The 21,420-nt window shown below is 35.3% G+C and overlaps 1 protein-coding gene and 1 long non-coding RNA gene across 3 annotated transcripts in view; one reads left to right on the forward strand and one right to left on the reverse strand.

Annotated features, from left to right (window-relative positions):
* The window catches only part of LOC139823441 (neurotrimin), a 171,637-nt gene extending 167,213 nt beyond the window's left edge, over nt 1-4,424 (reverse strand). For both annotated transcript variants that reach the window (XM_071796006.1, XM_071796002.1), the window contains exon 1: nt 4,250-4,424. In XM_071796006.1, coding sequence (XP_071652107.1) covers nt 4,250-4,322 — 73 coding nt within the window. In that variant the 5' untranslated portion in view covers nt 4,323-4,424. The remainder of the gene's footprint in view (nt 1-4,249) is intronic.
* Nucleotides 1-21,420, forward strand: part of LOC139823444 (uncharacterized) — a 116,009-nt gene that overhangs the window by 41,778 nt on the left and 52,811 nt on the right. Inside the window, exon 4 of the long non-coding RNA XR_011734770.1 lies at nt 6,485-6,580. This is a non-coding gene — a long non-coding RNA (uncharacterized lncRNA). The remainder of the gene's footprint in view (nt 1-6,484; nt 6,581-21,420) is intronic.

The raw sequence follows: 21,420 nt of genomic DNA on the forward strand, positions 1-21,420 counted from the left end.
TGAAGTTTGAAGCTGTTGCTGACTGGATATGCACAGCTGCCTTACATTTTCCGCATTCCTTAGGCAGATTGGGGTCACTAAATAAGAAATTACCTAGCACGAATGCAGCCCGCGAGTTTTCCGATTACATGGAAGTAAATCTTTTTTAACAATACAACACGAATATTTCATTAATCTCTGCCTGGTTTTGTTGCGATAAAGCGATAACTATGAGAAGACCTTAATTAACTACTACTCTCTCACAATTCAATACATGCATGTATAAACATTTAAGCGTTATACTTCTATATTATTATCATCATTTTATTATTGATTTTAGCTCCAATTGTATTTTCCGTTGTTAATTCATCTGTAATTGGCAGCAATGTTTTGTTTTCTTGACTAGGATTCTTGAACGGAATTCTTTCTTTCAGTTTTATCTGTGAGATATCTCTTATATATTTATAATATTAGCGTATTATTATCAAACTTTTGTAACAAATAAGTTATCTTTGTATCCGTTAAACACGAATTAGAAGAGAATTAAATTTATGGGAAGTATTAAAAATTTTTTTAGTATAACTTCTTTTAGTCTTTTTTATAGTTTGATATAAATAGGATATTTTATGCTGTTTTCTTATCGACATGACGGTTCCTTACTTTCTCATTTGTTTCTATTTTTACCAGTAACCTCGGGTAATTACACGTTCATGTCGCTTCGTGAAGCGGAAAGTAGAAGATTGATTACAGATGCAATGCGGCTGATAATGAAAACGCATAAGCTCCAATCATTTACCATGTGTGTGTGTGTGTGTTTTGAAATTATTGGTACACGAAGATTCCAATCCTAAGTGTTGATCCATTATATGCACATGGAAACCGACAATCGACGATCGACAATGATACAGCATCTCGAGATAAGACGATTAGGGTTACACGCTTTAGCAGTTACAATTAATGATTGCTATGTAGCGCGTTTGACACACTAGAAACATTTAAATTGATCACGTTTGTATGCAATTCAATTTATAAGTAGTCAGTTATTCTTTTATCTACCTGAATGCAAACGTGCAACATTTTAATAGATATCCTAATGGAAATTATGACATAAAATATCACGCTGCCATTTATATTTCCTTCCGTCCGGACACGGTTATCGGGAAATAATTGCATATCACGTAATCACTCTACGGTGTAGACTGCAAAACATTAAATTCGCGATTTATTTCACGTCCAATTTTGCTTCCATTTATTATGGCATTGCAAAATCATATATCACGCAAATATTACTTTAAAGCATACTATTTAGTACAATATACGCTCATCGCTTAAATAATAATGCACGGCGGTAATGTATCCTGTTTTCAAATTGATATTATTCTAAAGAATTCAGTAATTAATAAATAGGTGTGTATGTTTCTATCAATTTCAATGTGTTGTTGCATCAGCATTTGCATACAATCAAGATACTATACACAAATATTATGCATAAAAGGTATCTCACAGATATAGATAAAACTGAAAGAATATTATTAAGCAATAAAATGAGGAAACTTTTGTTAGAAACAATTACAGATAGATTAAAAATAACAATTTGTATTAATTTCCGTACGTATATATGGTACTGGAAGCAAATAAGGCCTACCTTATTTAAAAATAAATTATTTCAGTCAATTAATAAATTATAATAAAAAGGCCGTGTAGGTATTACTATAGGTAAACTTTACTTTATCCTAAATAGAAAAAAACATATACATAAATCGACAAATCTTTTTCAAAACATAAACATTTTATAGATAACTTAAAAAAAAGACTGTTTTGGGTTTTATTAAAATATGGTAGTATATAATATAAGGCCCGAACCGTAAAAAAACATTTTCAAAAACTTTAATACATAAAGGAATTTACAAAATAACGAAACATATCTATTATCATTACATCTATTATCATCACAACATATCTAACATATCTATTACATTTAGAAAACTTTAAAAAACGAACAATAAAGGCAAGTACTAGATAAATTAAAACAAATAAAAAATGTAATAAAACTTACGAATATCTTTATCAGGAGTTTTTGTAAAACGCAAGTTGGGCCTTATTACACTCTGGGCCTTATTTACCTCAGGTACCTTATATAGCATATTTGATTTATCATTTACCATTTTATACATTGAGTTTACGTCGTTCGTGTGCTGTATGCTTTGAGAGCCTTCCAGCATTACTATATATCTTCGCAATTCGTCGACCGCGTGTCACTAATTCTCTAGAGAATTTTCCCAAGAGAAATCGAAGCAATAATAAGAATCAGACATTAATCTTTCTCTTCCTCTCTTCTCCCCCCCCCTCTCTCTTTCTCTTTCTCTCGCTCTTTTTAAACCTTAATTTTTACTCTCCTAAGTCACCGGATATAATGAGATGAAATCACGATTGTTATACGTCTGATTGAAATTCTGGATTTACTACTGACATATCAGTAGAAAGAGATTTTATGATAACTATTCGCTTAATTTCATGCTACTTATATTTCTTCGTAAAATTACAGATATATTGTTTGTATTTCGTTTTTAAGAAGATAAGAATATTACCTATTTTATTCACACATTAGTATCTGCATATATAGATTGTTGCTGGAGCAATCATTAATATACAACTTAACGATTTATATAATCAAATAATTACTATTATAAAACCCTATAATATATTGTAGTATATATAATGATATTAGGATAATTATTATTTACTCTAATGATCAATCAATAATTTTACAAATTCTATAATTCTCTAGAAAAATAAGAAAAATTTTAGAAGTCAATAATAACATAATAATTAATTATTGACGGAACTTGTAATATTTTAATTTTATTGGTATCCGACATATTATTAGAAATTTATTATCTCTTACCATTTACGAGAATAAAAAAATCTAGATTTTTATTCACTTTAGCGAATGACAGAATTAATGTAAACCAACCAACATATGGTTCGTGCATCTTAAATTCACTGCTTCGTACCGTCTGGTACCTGTGTACAGTATATACACAATATTGATCCAGGCTGTTCACGATTTACTTGTTCTTTTCATTCGCGTTGTTCTTGTTACCATCTTTAAAAATGTAAAATGGCCAATAGTCATGCCCTTCCAATCTTTCATTCGATAAATCATCGATTTACCTTTATTCCTACCATCTTTCCATGTCATTTTATGGCGACTTTCATTATTGGCGCTCAGTACCTCTAACAATACCAATTAGCACTTCCATAAATTTGAGGCTTTTTCCGTTTTCCTGCGGATAATACTTCTATGTCACGCCACCATGTGCACTCCACAAATTTTCATTTAACCATGTACGCGGTTTTATCGTTATTTAAGTCCTTGTTTTTGTATGCTAGGAAATTTACTAAAGTACCCGAGTTTTCGATAGTTCCACTTGTGTGACTTTTAATTTATCTTTTGCATAGTTTTTTTTACGTTGTTTTTCACACGTATGGATAAATTTGTTTTAAGGTATTTTTTATCGAGGGTTTATATATCCTCAAATATATCCACAAATAAAAAATATCTGTCAATAACATAAACTCGATCGTAATCTTTTCAGTTATATTAAATACGTAATTATGACGTAATGTGTGATACGTAAATATACATCTTTTAATGCATCTTAAATGCATAGATACTTTTTTCTTCCATTAATTTTATAATATACACGCGTGCTAGTGTAAAGTTTAATTATGTTGGCCAAGAACAATGATAACTGCGAAAAAACTGTATACATTCCAATATCTTCTACAATATTACGAAACTAGAGCAACACAATAAAAAGTATTAAAAAATACTGAAATGGTGGCATGACTTTATGAAGAAAGTTTCGCAAAATGGCATGTCGAGTTAAGTCAGATTTATGGTATAACCATAATGGATAGTATATACGAAGAGCTTGCATTTGGATATTGTGGTTCTCTTATGCATTTCACCGAGTGGACTTCTCACGTTATTTTTTCCACATATCGCAAAGTTCAACACACTTCAATTTTCGTTGATATTAAGTAGTGTTTGCTGAGATGTAACATAATTTGATAAATACGTTTGAGATCAGAATACCTTTATTGTTCGTTTGAGATCCTTTCCTTTAACTGTTAAATGATCTTAACAGTTTTTTTAATAAGACGATTTAGACACAAAACATTTCTACGATAATTATTGCCTTAGGCGCGCGTAACTAAGAAATTGTCTTTATATACTGCGACAAAAAATACGGTGAGCACTTACCTTCGGATGAATGCACCAATGTGACGAAGATCCATACGGTCCATGGGACGAAGACAGCAGTGATTATTGTCATATTTATTAGTCTCGTGAATTTTCCTTTAATTCTCGTTTAATTTTCGTCACGTACACGCACTGGTACAAAACCTACGCGAGCCGGAGTCTAGATGCAGACTGACTTGTCCTACGGAGTCCAGCAGGAGCAACACGACACGCATGCGTCCTGGCTTCCACGTGCCTGTCTCTTTCGTATCTTTACTAGTCACAGGGACAATTGTGATTTCCCGGACATCCTCATTCTATCTCATTGCGTAGGAGGATTGAAGGTACCTTCAAACGTGTTGTGCGAATGTATTATATTATTTCGTTTATCGTCCCTCGTATGTCATTCTCTAGCGTCGAGTTTAGAGATTGTACGCGGTCTTACACAGTGCACTTAGTGTGCGCGATTCATTTATCCAGCACTGTTTCGAGCCTTTTACAATGCAAGAGGATTTGCGTCACTGCACACGTGTTCATATTATAAAATGCAGACATTTCGACATTCAAACCGATGATAAAAATTAAATATAGCGGAAGAGACATCTGTACCAAAGAAATATCTGTAACAATTGATGAAACTTACATGCACAAGTTTTCCACGTAGTTGCCTCTTTCGTATTTTTACTAGTCACAGAGAGACAATTGTAATTTGCCGGATATCTATGTTCTATCTCATTGAGCAGGAAATCCAAAGATACCTTCGGTATCAAACGGATCGCATATATATGAGACGTTATTTCTTTTATAGTCTCTCTTATACATCTTGTACGTCTTTTTTATTTAAGATCAGTTTACGGTTTGTAAAAAGTAAGGAAAGAAACTCAATTGAATTAAAAGCGATAATAAACAAGAATTTGAATTAAGAAATGATTATAGATGAACTCTTATTGATGGATGTACAATAAATTAAATGTTGTAAATTTAAGGACTAAAAATAAAAGTAGAAGAGACTGGGACTGGTTGTTACGGAAATAAAATGATATAGCTGTAAAAAGTAGGTTCATGAAACCTAACAATTATAAAATGTATGATTATTTAGCTTCAAAATGCGTTTATTGCTATCTAGCATTTCTGAGACGGTTTCATGAACCTACATTTTATATCTGTATCATTTTACCCCTGTAACAAGCAGTTCCAGTCTCCTCTATATTAACAATAAGTACATCAGTGAGTAAATCCATATTTCTTTTTAAAAGATCAAAGAGTTTCTTAGAAAGCCTAGGGGAGAAAATTTTAAATACGTTTTTTCTTTAAACTTTTTAAATAAGATGTTTTTGCTTTTATATCTCTTTTCTAATTATTGCCCTATTCATATTCTAAAAAGAAGTATATATACTATATAAAAATATTTATTTGATTAAAAAATTGGATATATTATTTAATAATTTTTTGTTGTCATTTGCTTGTACATTTGCTCCACTTGTATCTATTATTTTACAACTGCTGTTTTCTCGATCTGACATCCGCTCGCTTTTAACAAATAGAGCATGAACAATATATGTAAAAACTTTTCAAGATTGTTTATTTAGACTTGGTAGAAACGAATTTAATAATAGTAATTATCGAATTTATATTAGTCGACTATTTATAATAGTCGAGTTTAATAATGAAACTTTTGATCGTATGTATATCACATATTGTTAGCCGAATCTGTTGCAAAGGACAAAATAAAAAAGCAAATTTCCGCGATCCCTTCAAAATCCCGTTGCTCTTGCTCTACGCTTACCGGAAAAGAGTGCATTAGGCACGCTCATTGTTTCTGAAATTAATACCGAAAACCGCAGCTTCGCCTTTACAAACGGCGCCGGCGCCGCAGCGCGTACACGCTTTGATAACGCTAGATGCAGGGGAATAGGGAAACGGAATGGAAATAATTCGCCAAGCTGTTGAGGCAGCCTATGGGATTAGTGTAAGCCGTTAGAGGTACGTCCTCGCCTCTCGAGCATGTATGCAGTAACATTTCTTCTCTAAGAGTATTGAGGATATAAAGAAGAAAGGCAGAGAGAGGCAAGAGTAAAGCGGTAGGGATGATCGAGAAGAAAGAGAAGGCGGGAAAAGGGAAAAGGGGAGAGATAAAAGGAAGGATGCGAGAACGACGCCGGAAGTGAGCAAACATATTCCGCCGAACGGGCGTCGTTAGCGCGAGATTCCAGCATTCGACTTTTCGCGTTTGATATGAATTTTTCTTCTTTACAGAGGTGACATTAGAGCGCGCGTTTTTCGTTCAGCGGATGTCCGACTGCGAGTCGTGCACGACGGTGGCCAACGAGGCGGAGTCGCCGTTCGAAACGGGTAAGTCAAACGAGAAAACTTCGCGGATTAAGCGCAATCAAGTACCGATAATTCCCTTGTGAATCGTGTCTCCTGTCCCTTCTTTTTCTCCCTTTTTCTCCCTTGCTTTCTCTATCCGAGCGTAGAATAGAAGGGGGACGGATGGGTTAGAGAGGACCTTCGCGTGTCCCAGCTCGAAGGAAAACCGAATTGTTCGGATTGGATGCCTCCGTGTTCGCGGCAATGCTATCTCTTTCCTCCGACATCGACCCCTGCGAAAGCCCCCGCGGGGCGTTATCTACCGAATTAATCGGGAAGTTTCTCGCCTTTAACTGTATAACATTAATTTTAATATCAATTCGACGACTCGTGGTTTATTCTCTTGATGGTATTCGCGGTTCTCGTGTGCTCACCGATGCGAATTAAGGCAGCGCGACGTCTCGCATAAGTCAGGGAATTAGCTAAAAATCGTCGTTTGCTCGGTACCTGAGAAATCTTTCAAAAAGTAAAAGCAGAAAGTAATTTGTTAAATTAAAAAAATTGCATCAGTTTTTCTATTCAATTATTAATCTTTTTTCATAGCGTCTTTTAAGAAAAATATCAAAACACTTCTTTAATTTTTAATTAAATAAAAAAAAATTTAAACTGTAAGACAAATGCTTTACGCTTTAAGATTTTTTATAAAAATTACGCGTCTCTAATTGTATTTTTAAGATCAAAAAGTAATTTCACGCAATATCATCCTGGTTACTAAATCAGTCTATTATCAAACCTTTTATGCATATATATAAACGGTTATAACTTTTATATTAACTTAAACTTAAGTTGTTACAAAAAACTCTAAGAAAAATACAATGATATTTGTATTTTTTGCTTAAAGTTTCAAATATTTAGAAAATAATGTTAATCATATTATCAAAAATTTGTGTGAAGAGATAAGAGAGAGAGAAAGAGAACGTTAAATATGCGACTAAATATATACCATCTAATGCAAGTAAACTCACCGAGTATTATAGCGTTAGCTCAACGCGTCGCGCAACCACCATCAATCGTCATTATTTTCCAGATATGGCATTTATGGTTGAAAATCCTGAAAAATAACGTACGTGTCATTCTAGATACACACCATGTATCCTGTATCTCACTCTCAGTATATTGGTGTCAGTAAAATCGATCGCAATGCAAAAACCAGCCATACCAAACACACTTTATCTTATATAAATTATAATTTATATATCTGCATATAGTGGACAATTAGAATTTAATATTATGACTGTACAATCAACACAAATTACTTAAAGAATGTTTGCATTGGTAATTTTGGTTAATTAAATTAAGTTATACTATTGTGTACATATGAATGGTATCTCACTGCGTCATGCGAATGCAATGTCTAATACATATATGCACATATATATATACGTAGATATATACGGATCTCCTATAATTAACTCAATATCGATGCAAAGCAACATATCTTATTAAAAATAAGAGAATTTAAACCAAATGACTTTTAATATAAGAACATTTATTTTTATTATTATAAAATTCATGCGTTTTAAAATGTGAGTATGAGAGTATAAAACTTTATAAGATTATATATATATTGTATATATAATTGCATATCTTTACGAATAAGAGAATTTTATTACAAATGCGGCAAATGCAGCAAAAATCGTTACGTTATTTTATCCTTTATATAATGGATTAAAAGACGATATATAATATGACATACTGAACATTTTTAGTATTCACATAAATGCACTTGGATATCGGAAACATATAATAGTATAGCATAGTATTCGTATAATAACTCATCAATTTATTTCCAGATCAGTTTTATATTCATATCGTGATTTATATTATTTTTTTGCAAATTATTTTATACCATTAAAGTATAATCTTATTCACAATCAGTTATGTGGAACATTCACATAGAATATATTATAATAAAGATACACTACAATCTATATTTAATTATTTATATATAATCTCTATGGTTAAATAAATATAATGTTCCATTTTGTAGTTAAATAATAAAAGGAGTAAAATATAGGCAGTAAGAGATAAGAATCGCTAATTGAAACAATATAAATAATCAATAGAAACTAAGGTACCCCAACCTACCTCTTCTATTTTCGAAGCACTTCTATTTTCAGTACTGTGACAGCAGGGCAGATTTTGCCGTTTGGCGAAACCTGTAAACTATACTATAATGAGACTAATAATTCGCGCGCGGAAGCTTCTCACGTTCTATGTAATTCACTACTCTGAGTACAAATGGCTCGTAACACTCGTGCCGTTAATGTTAATATACAACGTAGTCGCACACATGGAGCATCAGATTTCTAATTCTAATAAATCCTGGGCGGGGCGTGCCTACTTAGATTGCGCCCGTGAAATACCGGCAAATGGACCCTGTAATTCTTAAACGAACAACCCGTACGTGAACGCGGGCAAAAGTTAGCCGCGAACTTCTACTCGTTCGGCGTAACCACGAGCGGATGTTCTAAAATAGGACATTTAAAATACAGAATCGAGTGTCATGAAAAAACAATCGATTAAAACAATGCAAAACGAACGCTAAATTATTAAATAATATGATTTATTTAAAAGAGATAATTTAAATACAAAAGTAACGAGATTAAAAATTTATCGAGAATGCCTATCTCTGATCTTCTATTTTTAGTGCTTGATAAACAATGTCAATATTCTGTATACAGGAAATAAATTTTATACATTTCGAAAAAAATTCTGCTTTCAATATACTACTAAATAATGTTCGAGAGACTTTAATATCAAATGTGCGGCTTATTCTGAAATAAATTCAATTTTGTGTTTATTATTTCACAAAAAAAATGTAATGTAGAGCTTCAGAGAAATTATGTTAGAGAAACATTTCTCTATTTGCATTAGGTTTTGCATAATCTTGCAAGCACGTGTCATTGTTTTCGTTTTCGCACGAAACAGTGCATCATGCTTGCGAGCAATATATCGAGAAGCTGTATACGGCATGCAGTCGCGTAGACGTAGATTCGAGACAGCAATAAAACTGTATCAGGGTAGAAGACACGAAGCTTCGGTACGATTCTGTTGCACGTACTGGCGGCTGACGGCTCCGAAAGGACGACGTTATCTCACGATTTCCTGCGCCCCGTAATCTGGCATTTATGCACGTGTACGCTGCATACAGTTCGCCAGGTCTTCAAATGCCAAGTACGAATTCTCGAATTTCCGTTGCTTACACGTGCGAACGTGGAAGTCTTCCTACGTCACGTTCGGCTCGCGTTTCTGCCAGCACTTTTAATCCTTCTCGAACTTAATTGCTGATTATCCAAGTTTACTAAAAAAGAATATGTATCAAATTGATCAAATCATTTTATAACGTAGGATATCATGAAAATTTACATATACATTTCGATAAACGGATAAATTAAAAAAGCATAAAGAATACTATGTATATGTATAAAAGAACATATACATAAATCTTAATAATCTTTAGATCTCAGAGACGTTATCTTGATAAACAACTTATAAATTTAATTTGATAATTTATGAGCCATGCGAACTCCACATCAACATTACTTATTGCTCTTATAACTTACGCTAGTAACTACGAGTTTCATTGCTCTATAGAATATATTATATTACTTTTTCATTTCTTCCAAGTATGGCGAGTAATGAATTTAAGATAATACGTTCCACATAATATTTTAAGAGCGTTGGATTAAAGGACCAAAAGTTCCTCCAGTTTGAAATCGAAACGTCTGAGACATTTCATGGCAATTCCGCGCGCTGTCGTATTTCCATGAAGCGTGTCACTTAACGGTGAGAGCGCCTTAAAGTTTTAAGACGGTAACAAGTCGACGGAGGAAATTAAAGCACTTTTCAGAGAGTCTACCACACGGTCTGCGTAGAAGTAGTTAACGAAACAAGTGGTTAATGAATTATTGAAAGAGCTGTCTGCGTGAGCTTAATTCTTAGTTCTTTTCACTAAAAATCTATCTCTATCTCTCTCATTTTCTCTTTCTCTCTCTCTCACTCTGCGAGATCGTATAATTTTATAACATAATCCATTTCAAGGAAAGGAATCTCGTTTTATATTTACCATAAACCATAAGACATTATCACGAAGTACTGTGTGCAGCATTATTGAACTCATATAGGTAATATAAATAGAAGATATAACATGACGTATCGATTTCCTCAAATTCTCTTTATACATTTTAAAATGTGACACAGTTTCTGTCTCTAAATTTTAATTTCATATTTGTTACACATCGAACCAAAGAATGATGTAATATTATCAGTTATAAGCAAATCTGTACTGACAGTGGTACACAAATAAAACCAAGATACAATTTCCTACAGTTATAAGATCACTCAAAACATATTAATTACATTAACTGCATCATTAATAGTATAGTAAAATGGTATATACAACATGGTATTATGATAACAATTAGGTATATCCACTTAATTAATAAATTTGGATAAACTAAAGAGCATGAACACTGTTAGAAGATAGAAATTATATTAATCTTCTAGCCTCTAATCTAGTGGATTACAATTCCGTAAATGTAAAATAATCAAGCGAAACAGTATCACGACTTTTTAATAACGAATAACGCTTGTTCAATACTACACACGTTCAATACTACATCACGTAGATTCGAATTTATTAAATTGCGTGCATAAGCGTATATCGAAAAAATGCAATGCAAAAATTTTGTTTAACTACATGGCATTGGTATACAAAGTCTTTAATCCTGAAAATTTCAATTGCATCTACACAAACAATGCGTGTCCTTTCGTGCGTTGCCTATCAGTCAGCCGAATCAATACTTCGAAAATATAAATTTAATATAACACGAAGCTCTGTCAAAAAACACGGGACTCTGCTCCAAAAAATGCAGCTGTGTGGCACACGGCACGGCGCAAACGTGCGGATGCGTGCTTTAGCCCCATGCTAGGCGCGCGAAACGCACGCCTTGCTCACTGTTTGATTAAATCGGTTGCCACTGTAAACAAGAGCGGCCCGGAAACCGCCGTTAAACATTCACACACAAAATTCAGATGCATAAAAATTACGATACGAGACGTGCCTCCTCGTCACCCATGTGCGCGCGTGTGCGCCCCATTTCTATCGGTGATATATCGATGCACTTTGCAACCGCGACGAAAAAAATATCCGAACGATTCATAAATAGAGAGCTCCGGATTCATTTGATCAGCCGGTGACAATCCCGCGGAAAGCGCAGGCATAAATATATAAACCGTTTTCTCTTCGGATACGTGCGCGCGCGCACACAAATACACATACAATCAATCACTGCTGCATACACTTGAATGACTCGTGCTACTTGTCAAACACAGGATTCGAGCGAATTAAACTTTGTGTAGATGAAATATGTCTCATGCTCGGATGAGATACATTGTGCATCGTGCCGTTTTCCCGTGAGTCATTCGTTTCCTGTGTCAATCCGTATCTCGTTGCAATCACTATTATTCGCGCGTTTTATTTAACATGTTTAACAAACTTGTAAGAGCTAAAAGAGTCGTTAACCGTCATTGCCCTATCAACGCTGTAAATTTCATTGCCTCTCCAATAGCAATTCCATCATTTCATCCAATTTGCCATGTACATACAGTGACATCGCAAGACGAGACAGGAATTGGGGCAATTTACAGGGAAAGCATGTCACATCTTGTAATGCGGTCCAATAATAACATAAATATCAGTCTTTTGAAGAGGAAAGAGCTCGTCGCGCAGCCACAACGTGCGGAGGCAAGTAACACAAAAGGGTGGTCGTGCAAATTCAGGAAGTTGCCGGAACAAATGCGGCATATACACACATTCTTTCCCTCGTTCGCCATCCTTTTCCGAAGCATTACCCGCCGCTCTACACAGAGACCAGGCAGCTAGTGGATCCTCGACAGTATTTCAGTGAAGTATCTAAGAAGTGAAATGAAATGTAGAGGGCCGGAGGCGTGACTCGAACTCGTATGAGTCGCACCAGATGTTACAATATTTACTGCGAGGAAAGCCCCCCCTTCCCTTACCCACCACCCTCCGCACACGTCCGCGATAGTCCCTTACATTCTCGCGCGGATATTCGCGATATATATGCTGCTTAATAATATTAATGTCCCCGGCATAATGACGAATGAGAAAGCACCGGTACGGGAAGCCCATTTTCTCTCCACTTGAATTTCTGTCAAGCTAGATCTCGATAAACCGCTCGGAATCGCCAGTTTGACATACCTCCAGATATGTCTGTCTAGGAAAGTTTTATTTTTTTCTAAAGGACATGATTATGCGATCATAAAAGCATGATTGCATAATAGTCTGATCAAATCAGGTTCAACGAGATGATTCTTTTTATATCTCATTACATTAAACAGAATAAACCATTTGCCTAACAAAACTTCTTTATTATAACAAAGAAGAAATATTGAAATTCGAACTCGGACAAAAATATTTTTATTCTGAATTATACTAAATTGAAAATCAGAGGAATTGGATTGAGTTCCAAAGATGCCGATAAATACATTTTATTATTTTGTTTCAGCCCAGGCGAAAACAATCGAATAGAACTGGCGATTTAATTAAATATCTAGACATTTAATGATAAAAAAAAACTAAGATGCCAGAACAAAGTTTGTTTAGGAAAAGTCCCCAATTTCTCTAAAGAATCTGCAGTCGAGAGAAAATGCACAACTTCTATTGCGCTATTACAGAACAGTGAAATTTGTGAGTGTACTTATTGCACATAGCTAAAGCAAAGTACGAAAGTTTAGAAGAGTTTTGTAACTGTGGAAAATTTATACATCTAGATAAAGCTGTTATAATCGTCAAATTTATCTTAAATTGCATAACCACGGTTATTTCTTATGATTAAATGGTTATAAGATCAAGAAAATAAATGAATGCTGTCTATATACTCTCTGCTACATAATCTATTATATATCATACAAATTAATCTGTATACAATACAACGTTTCTCGGTTTAACTTTTTCTTAGATTTCTTCGAATAAATAAATTCAGATAAACTGAAAGATTAGCCGTCAGTAAATATTGCATTGTTAATTCCACAGTAAAATATTACTTTTGCAATTCGTAACTTGCTGCTGCAAGAAAGTCAACCCTTGTGACGACACCGCGATTGTGTATTCCCGTAGCTATACGTTACATTTGAAACATATCCAATCGAAAATACCTGAAATAACATTCATCCTTCAGAACGCGTTGTGTGTCCCGTTCCGCGAACATTTCAATCTGAAAATTGTATACAACGATCGGCGTGCAATCGGTGAAAAAGCTGGCACAAAATAGTTTCCCATCTTCTCGGCGGGTAGCGTTGATCGAACCGTTGCGTCAAGTGAAACTGGGTTAATTGACTACACCGGAAGAGAGTATATTCCCGAAGGATACCAGCAAGCCTCTGACCGTACCCTCATCCTCGTACCCTATCGCTTCCACTTCGTACATCGTCTCCGGATAACGCGACGCCGCATTAATGTGTAATTGGTGGCGAGCCGGGAAAGTGACACGATACCACGCCGCCAAGAGGGACTAGAGTCGTGTGATGTAGTGGTGGCAAAGCCTGCCGGCGGCATAGACATTTTACTCGCGGAAGACGCATGGTCCCTGCTAATATGACATTTGAAATATGGCGCAACTCACGGCCGAAGATACGGGCGCGGGCGGCAGAAATGACGGAAAGCGAAAGAGCGGATAACGTATGCGAGAGAGAGGCGCAGCCGGTTAACGGAAGTCGTGAAACGATTGAACGGAAGGGAAATATTTCGGAGGGATATCAAATGGAATGCGTTATACCGATTATAAGCGACTTTTCAGTCGCTTCCACACGATGATTAGATGCGATAAAGTGGAACACGACGGAGGAACGGCATGTGTATATCTTTTTACATTCGTAACTCATCGACACATCTCTTTAATGTCACGATATACGTATTGCAATAATAATTGATGCAAATCAATGATCACGTGTGTGGTGTGGGTGTGTGTGTGGTCTGTGATCAAAACTGGCGAGAAGAAAATTAACAGCATGATATTTCTGGAATTATAAACTAAACGGTTTCTTATAACGGGATATTATAAAAAATGAATAATTATATTACAAATTTAAAAACGTTTTTTACAATAGAATATCTTTATATCTTTATAAAATAATTTTGGTTACAAATTACTATGTTAGGTATAGGCTGCATTCCGATATTCACCGTCAGTACTGGAAATCTATATTTTTCTATATTTTACGTCATGTTATAGATTTTCAGTACTGACAGTTGCTGACAGTAAATATCGGAATCCAGCCATAATAATATAAAGTAAAGACGTTGCTTTATTTAAGAAAGAAGGAAATCAAGTTTGATGACAAATTATATACACCGACAGAAGCTTTTTAGATTGTAGATGCAACGGAATGAAGAAGTCGAGAAGTTGATGTTTACCTTTTACTTCGTGGTCCCAAGATTACGGTCAAAGTTATATAGACGTAACCTCTTTAAAGAAAAGAGATTGTGTCAATTTCCCCTTCGAAGAAAATACAGTATAATGCGTAAGCGTTAGTAGTAAGAGAGAGAAACAAAGTTTGCTGGATTTGAAACATCGAATGGTAGTTACTCTCTAAATTAACATGTTTTTATATAGCATTAATTTATTTCTTTTAAAATATTGCAGATAAATCGCCCTAAAAACACGTTAATTGATTATTTTTATTTATTATCTCTCTCAGACAATGTCAAATATATAATATCATAATAAAATTGCACGTAATAACATGACATAATTTTCTTTTCATATTGTTCTAATTGATGGATTCTAATTAATATCTTATTTGTCATATTTATATAGAGATAGAAAATCATTTTTCTAAATTTATGTGGCTAACCAATTAAAAATGCAAAATTGTAGGAATTTACAGTTTTAATACGTATATTTTAAGTTTTCAAAGTAGATCTCCATATTTAATTGTTTTCTAACGTAACATACGTTCAACCAAATTTCCAAATAAATCCGAAAGCAAGTTTATAAGTTTTAATCGTAGCAGAATTTATCATTTTCTTTGCTGACAGACATTGAATATAGCTGGAGTTTCGTTCAGAACTGATGCATCTCGCAGATAAGTCCGAAGAAACTTTCGAAACAGTCGTATCTTTTGCGGTATCTGCATCTGCCAAGTGCTCTGAGTTACAGTCGACATATTTATTAACATTTATTTCATTATCGTACAATATAATCGTTAGCATATTCTCACTTTCCGTTCCCCTTCCCCCCTCCCCTAATAACAGCGTTGCGTTTCTGCCTAATTATCTCCACGACCACCAGCAAACTGAGTGTTTCCGCTCGTATTAGTGCTAGCTGTTCGATCAATGCCAACGTCATCGTCGCCGTGTGTGTGGCCGTGCACGCACGAGGGCGAGACGGTGTGCGCAGAATGATGGCTAAATAATAGATCATTGCCCGTTACACGCTTGCTCAATGATCGAAATGTCGCGCGGATTGGCGATCCATTACCAAACCGCGGGCGATGAGCAGCGATGTCACTGGAATACGTCGGTCACCGATGAAAATGTTAGCAAGATGGAACGTGCGTTAAATAGCGCTCGTATGTGGGTAGTATGCGTCTAACGATCATATTTGACGTGTAAAAGAGATCTCGCAGAGAACGCACTAAAATGTAAAATATATATTAGGATTTTTTCCAAGCAAAATTGAGGAATTTATTTAAAATATTAAATAATTGTGATATATATAAAAAAGTTATTAACGACATTTTAGACTTGCAGTTTATGTGATTTTTAAAACAATTTTTAGCTTCAAAGGAACTCGAATTGTGATGTTATTTACCGAAATCGCGAATGTTTTATCGGATTACAAAGTCATTCGGTGCAAAATGTAAAAGTTAGTATTCAACGGCAAAGGTAATTGTTCGGCAGATATACAAACGCTGCGGATTAGATATTCATGTTCTTTTTAAGAAATATATGAATCTTTTATTGATACGCGATGCCAAATTTTTCCCTGCAACGTTTTCGGAAACGGAGGGATCAAGTCGATCCGGATTACGGAACGCGGATCTTCAGGGGGTTAGAGAGAGAGTCTGAGTCAAAGTAGACTCCGTTATAGTCGAGCGGTGCGCACTCCACGCCGCGCCGTGCCGATTTATTCGAAAATCCAAGAAAGTGGCACGTTTCACCCGTTGTAAGGCGCCTCGCTACCCTTTACGCCCCGCGGCGATGTCTCTCTCTCTCACACCACCTCTTACGCCGTCGCACTACTCCCGCGCGATCTCTCCTCTTCCCTCGGGCGTCTAACGCGTCCCTCGACCGTCTTACCCTCCCCGTGAGGTTTAGGTATTCCCGTAGCAAGCTTCCCGTAGCCTCCCGGAGCCAGTTTAGCGTCCTCTCTCGCGCCCCTATCTGATTTCAATGTGGTTCGGTTACGTGCCTCAAATCAAAAACACGAACGTTATTTCTGCACGTGGTCTCCACTTTTCTCGTTTTCCCTCCTCCCCCCACGCGTTTTTTTTCTTTCTTGTCGCCAACATTTCTCCCGTTTCCCACCACCAATCTTTCTGCCGTTCTATCCGCTATCCCACCGACATTTCTGCTTTCCGCGTCCTCGTTGAGAGTGGTATGTATCCACGCTCGAGTCCCACCTACATATGTACACGTGCGCGTTAGCTTATAAACTTTTATTTTTGGAAAACTCGAAGAGAGGGTTACGGGAAGGGAAGGGAAGACGAGGGAGAGGTTGAGGATGAGCGTACGGGAGTGAGAAGAGAATAGGTGCAGGGACGAAACGATTCGAGCGGGAAAGAGCGTATGTTCTGTCAAGCTGTCGCTGAGAGGGAGCTCGCCTGCCAACTTATGGGACACGTACAATGCGAGCCAAGAATATTGCAGCGTCTGTCGCCCTTCTACCCTTTCCCGTCGCTCTTTCACCGCTCCCTCCTTGTCCCATCCACTGCTGACGCTTTCGCGAAAGTATACGTAAGACATACGAAGAAGTTACCTTCTAACTGAATATTGAAATAATTTAAGAAAAAAAGGCGTATACGTGTGTGTGACATGGCCGATTATTCTTACTGATACTAAAGTGTGTCAATACGCGAATTTATACATTTATGTAATATACAAGGGCGATAGCCAATATACGAAAAAATAAAACAAAGTAAAATTTTGAGAGATTATAAAATTTAGAAGTAAAGTTGTAAAAGCAGGAAGTATTAAGAAACAGAGATATTAACTTACATTACTCAAAACATACCTTTACAGTATTATGTGAAAAATGAATTACAATACAACATATACGATAAAAGCTACCATTAAAAAACTGAAAAATGCTGATAAGTCTGCAGTCTTCAGTTATAATTATTTAATATTTTTTATTGACAGCATTGTAATAAGAAAAGAGGTAGAGAAAGAGAGAAGCAGGGAAGAAAGAATGAACCAGGTCGCAATATCAGCGCAGTTTTTGTAGCTGATACAACGAACTACTTGACACATTGTGGCTGCACTCTGAAAATCGCTTTGTTTTTGCTGCATTTATGTTTTATGTACGGTTTCCACATGTCATTTTTGTAATAAACTTTTCATGTGAAAGTTTTAATAATATAATGCTTTTATTTGATATTTCCTCGAGCACAGTTGCCGGTTATTATTTATAGAAACCTGACACAAAAACCGAAGTGATTTTTTAAAAATCTCTAAAGCAAGACTATTATTGTGTAAATATCTAAAAAATTAATGTATATAAATTTGTATTACACAAATCTGGTCATACTGAATATCCTGCATTAATTCTTCTTTCCTTTGGCTTTATTTTTTAATGCATTTTAAAAAGAACCTTAATATTAATGCAATTCTTTCTACGTTACTCTTAATTTATTTAAAATTTTGTATATGGTGAACGTATTTTATCATCTTTTTCAATTATACACGTATAATATAATTAAGATCAATTTACAATAAACGATTATATTCTTTAGACGTAATTATATTCTTTGTACATCAATTGAGTAATGTTGCATAATAACATTAAGGCCAATCAATTCATCGATTTACGTGGTTGTCATAGGAACGGGATTCCGTTGTATTTGATCGAATTATCTACCTGTCGCGAGACATCGCCATGTTGTGAATTACGAATTGTAATTCTGATAAAACGCATCCAAATGAAAGGCAGATATGATGTGTCTAGTATGTGTCTTTTACGTATGACTTTGATAACACAAATTTAGGATTGAACGAATTTCTTAAAAATAGGTCATCAATAATTATAATCTTTTGATTATAAATAACTAAAGATAAATATGTAGAGCGTACTAAAATTCAAAGCAACTAACTGATTGCCAGATTTTATTTGTTAAATTATATGAAACAAAAATCAATTTTTAATTAAATATTTTAATTTATTTACCTACAAGAATTTATTTAAACAGATTCGGATTTTTCAACTTTAAGCTGAAATTTTAAGTTAAATACAGATTATAACATATTATTTCTTTAATTGACAAAATATTTTATTGAAGAAGAAATGTATAGCAATATCTATTCTTACACATATCATCAGCCTGCGGAGAATTGATTACTTTAGTTATAAATATCCTATTTGTTACGAAAGAATCACAACCATTTTATCTTGAAAGTATCCCAATCGGAAGTATATTCATCTGACTTTAGCCATATGCTGACTCACGTCTCCTTTCAGAGACATCCTACAAATGCAAAGCTCGAATGTAAAGGCCGACGTGCCGATGTGTCACTCTCAATCCATACCTCAAATCTAGGTATATCCTCGCATCCACGATGCTTAAGACGCTGTAACGGTTTGCAAGGGAGAAGGAAACCGCTTTGCCCGCGACTGCGATCGTTTGTCACGACAGCAGTCGTCGAGCCGCTTTTTACGTTCCAACGACGACGACGACGACGCGACGCAAGACTCGCGGGGATTTGGCTTAACGGCGGAAACTCAGTCGCCGATTCCTCGTTTTCGCGACAAGAAACTACCATAAGGTGTTTTCTGTGGTGTTGAGGAAGGAGATGGTATGAGGAAAATAAGGATATGATATAAAGATATCTATGTAAGGATGTGTGCTTGTGTGTGTGTGTGTGTGTGTGCAAGGTGGACGGATGATCTTTCCCCTCAACCTTCATTCTCTTCTTATCTGCTCGTATCTCTATCTCTTCAGCCATCATCCATTTTCGTACCCTATAAGCACCGACACGTACGGACACGACGAGATATCTCGCATTTCTGCGGACGGGAGAGTGCGATACCGCTCGACAGCGGCAGAATTTAATTATCGTTGGACGTTCTTAGCGGCGCTCGCGCGTGTCAAGATTCTCACGGATTGGCAGATTTTAATAACCTTCTTTAATATTATTAGAGAAGAGGTAGAATAACGACCAACTGCTTCTGCTCGGCGTATAATAAATGCTTTACCTTTTGCATTTCTTGCACTGCTGACTTTACACAATGTTGCAATTTTCAATCGCGAGTGATAATTGTGTAACAAGGTCTTTCGTGAATTTATTACATTTATTACATTGCGACAGCTTTCCACTGTTACGCATAATTTTATATGTGCTAAATAGAAATAGAATAAATGTAATAAATTTAATAAATTTAATCGATTTAATAATGCTAATAGAAATTAAGAATACTCTCTCTCTCTCTCTCTCTCTCTCTCTCTCTCTCTCTCTCTCTCTCTCTCTCTCTCTCTCTCTCTCTCTCTTTTCTGTAGAAGACATCGAAGCGGTATTTAAATGACCATTATACACAACGTTTAAACTTACATCATTCTTAACAAGCTTCATATAAATGTTAATATAAATTGGATATGGATAAAGTGACGTTAATAGATGCAAATTCGGTATCGAAGTCCTTAGACTACCCTTTAAAGAATATATATACCTCTCGTTTTACCTCGGTTCTTAACCCGACAGTTCTGGTAACCGAGTAACAAATCCCGTTCTGGAATACTGCAAAAGTTGGAAGTTCCAGGAATAAAGTTGGAATTATGGATACGGGAACTATAGGCATGAGAAAGTTAAAATTGTCCCCTGGGCAGACACCTCTTTTCCGTCGATTGTTAGTGTAACCTTCGTTGAGAGTTTACATATCGGACAACACTTAAGAATTAAAAAAGTAGACTAAAGTATTGTCGTATACGGTACAGTTTTGTAAAACAAAGTACAAAATCGAATTACATTTTCTTAAGAAAAACTCAGCCAACGACGATATTATAGTTTCCATTTACAAAATTAAAAAAAATGTTCGCTACTTGTATGTTAAATTTTATTATAAAGGTTATCGATTAAAGTAAAAAGTACAATTTTAGTTAAGTATAATCTTGAATGTAACAAGATATTTTTTTTTCTTTACTTATATAATTCGGAACTTATACAAGAAGTACACCAAAAATAAATAAAATCAGCTAAATGGTTTTAGGGAACATTAGCTTTTACTTATACCTTTGTATTAAGTTCGATGATCATACTGTAAATCGTAAATAGTAGCTCGTTACAATCGCATCGCCGAGCGATTAACTGCTTCGGAGAAACGATTAGACGGACTTAAGCATTATAGTCCATGGTCTAAGGCACGTATTCAGGCCGCGATATTAGCGTTGTTAACCCTCTTATGGAGTTTACTTGGAATATACATTTAAGCCGTTCACATCCAAGAGACCTGGCGTTTCGTGAGACACCATTTATCGTACATACGATGGCATAGCGTTGAATTTCCATTGTATTTATCTTCCGTAACTATCTCATTCTAGATACATTTAGAGAGATTGTTTGAACCTCAATAACGTCATTTTAA

This window comes from Temnothorax longispinosus, chromosome 12 (genome assembly GCF_030848805.1).
Source record: "Temnothorax longispinosus isolate EJ_2023e chromosome 12, Tlon_JGU_v1, whole genome shotgun sequence".
Classification (NCBI taxonomy): domain Eukaryota; kingdom Metazoa; phylum Arthropoda; class Insecta; order Hymenoptera; family Formicidae; genus Temnothorax; species Temnothorax longispinosus.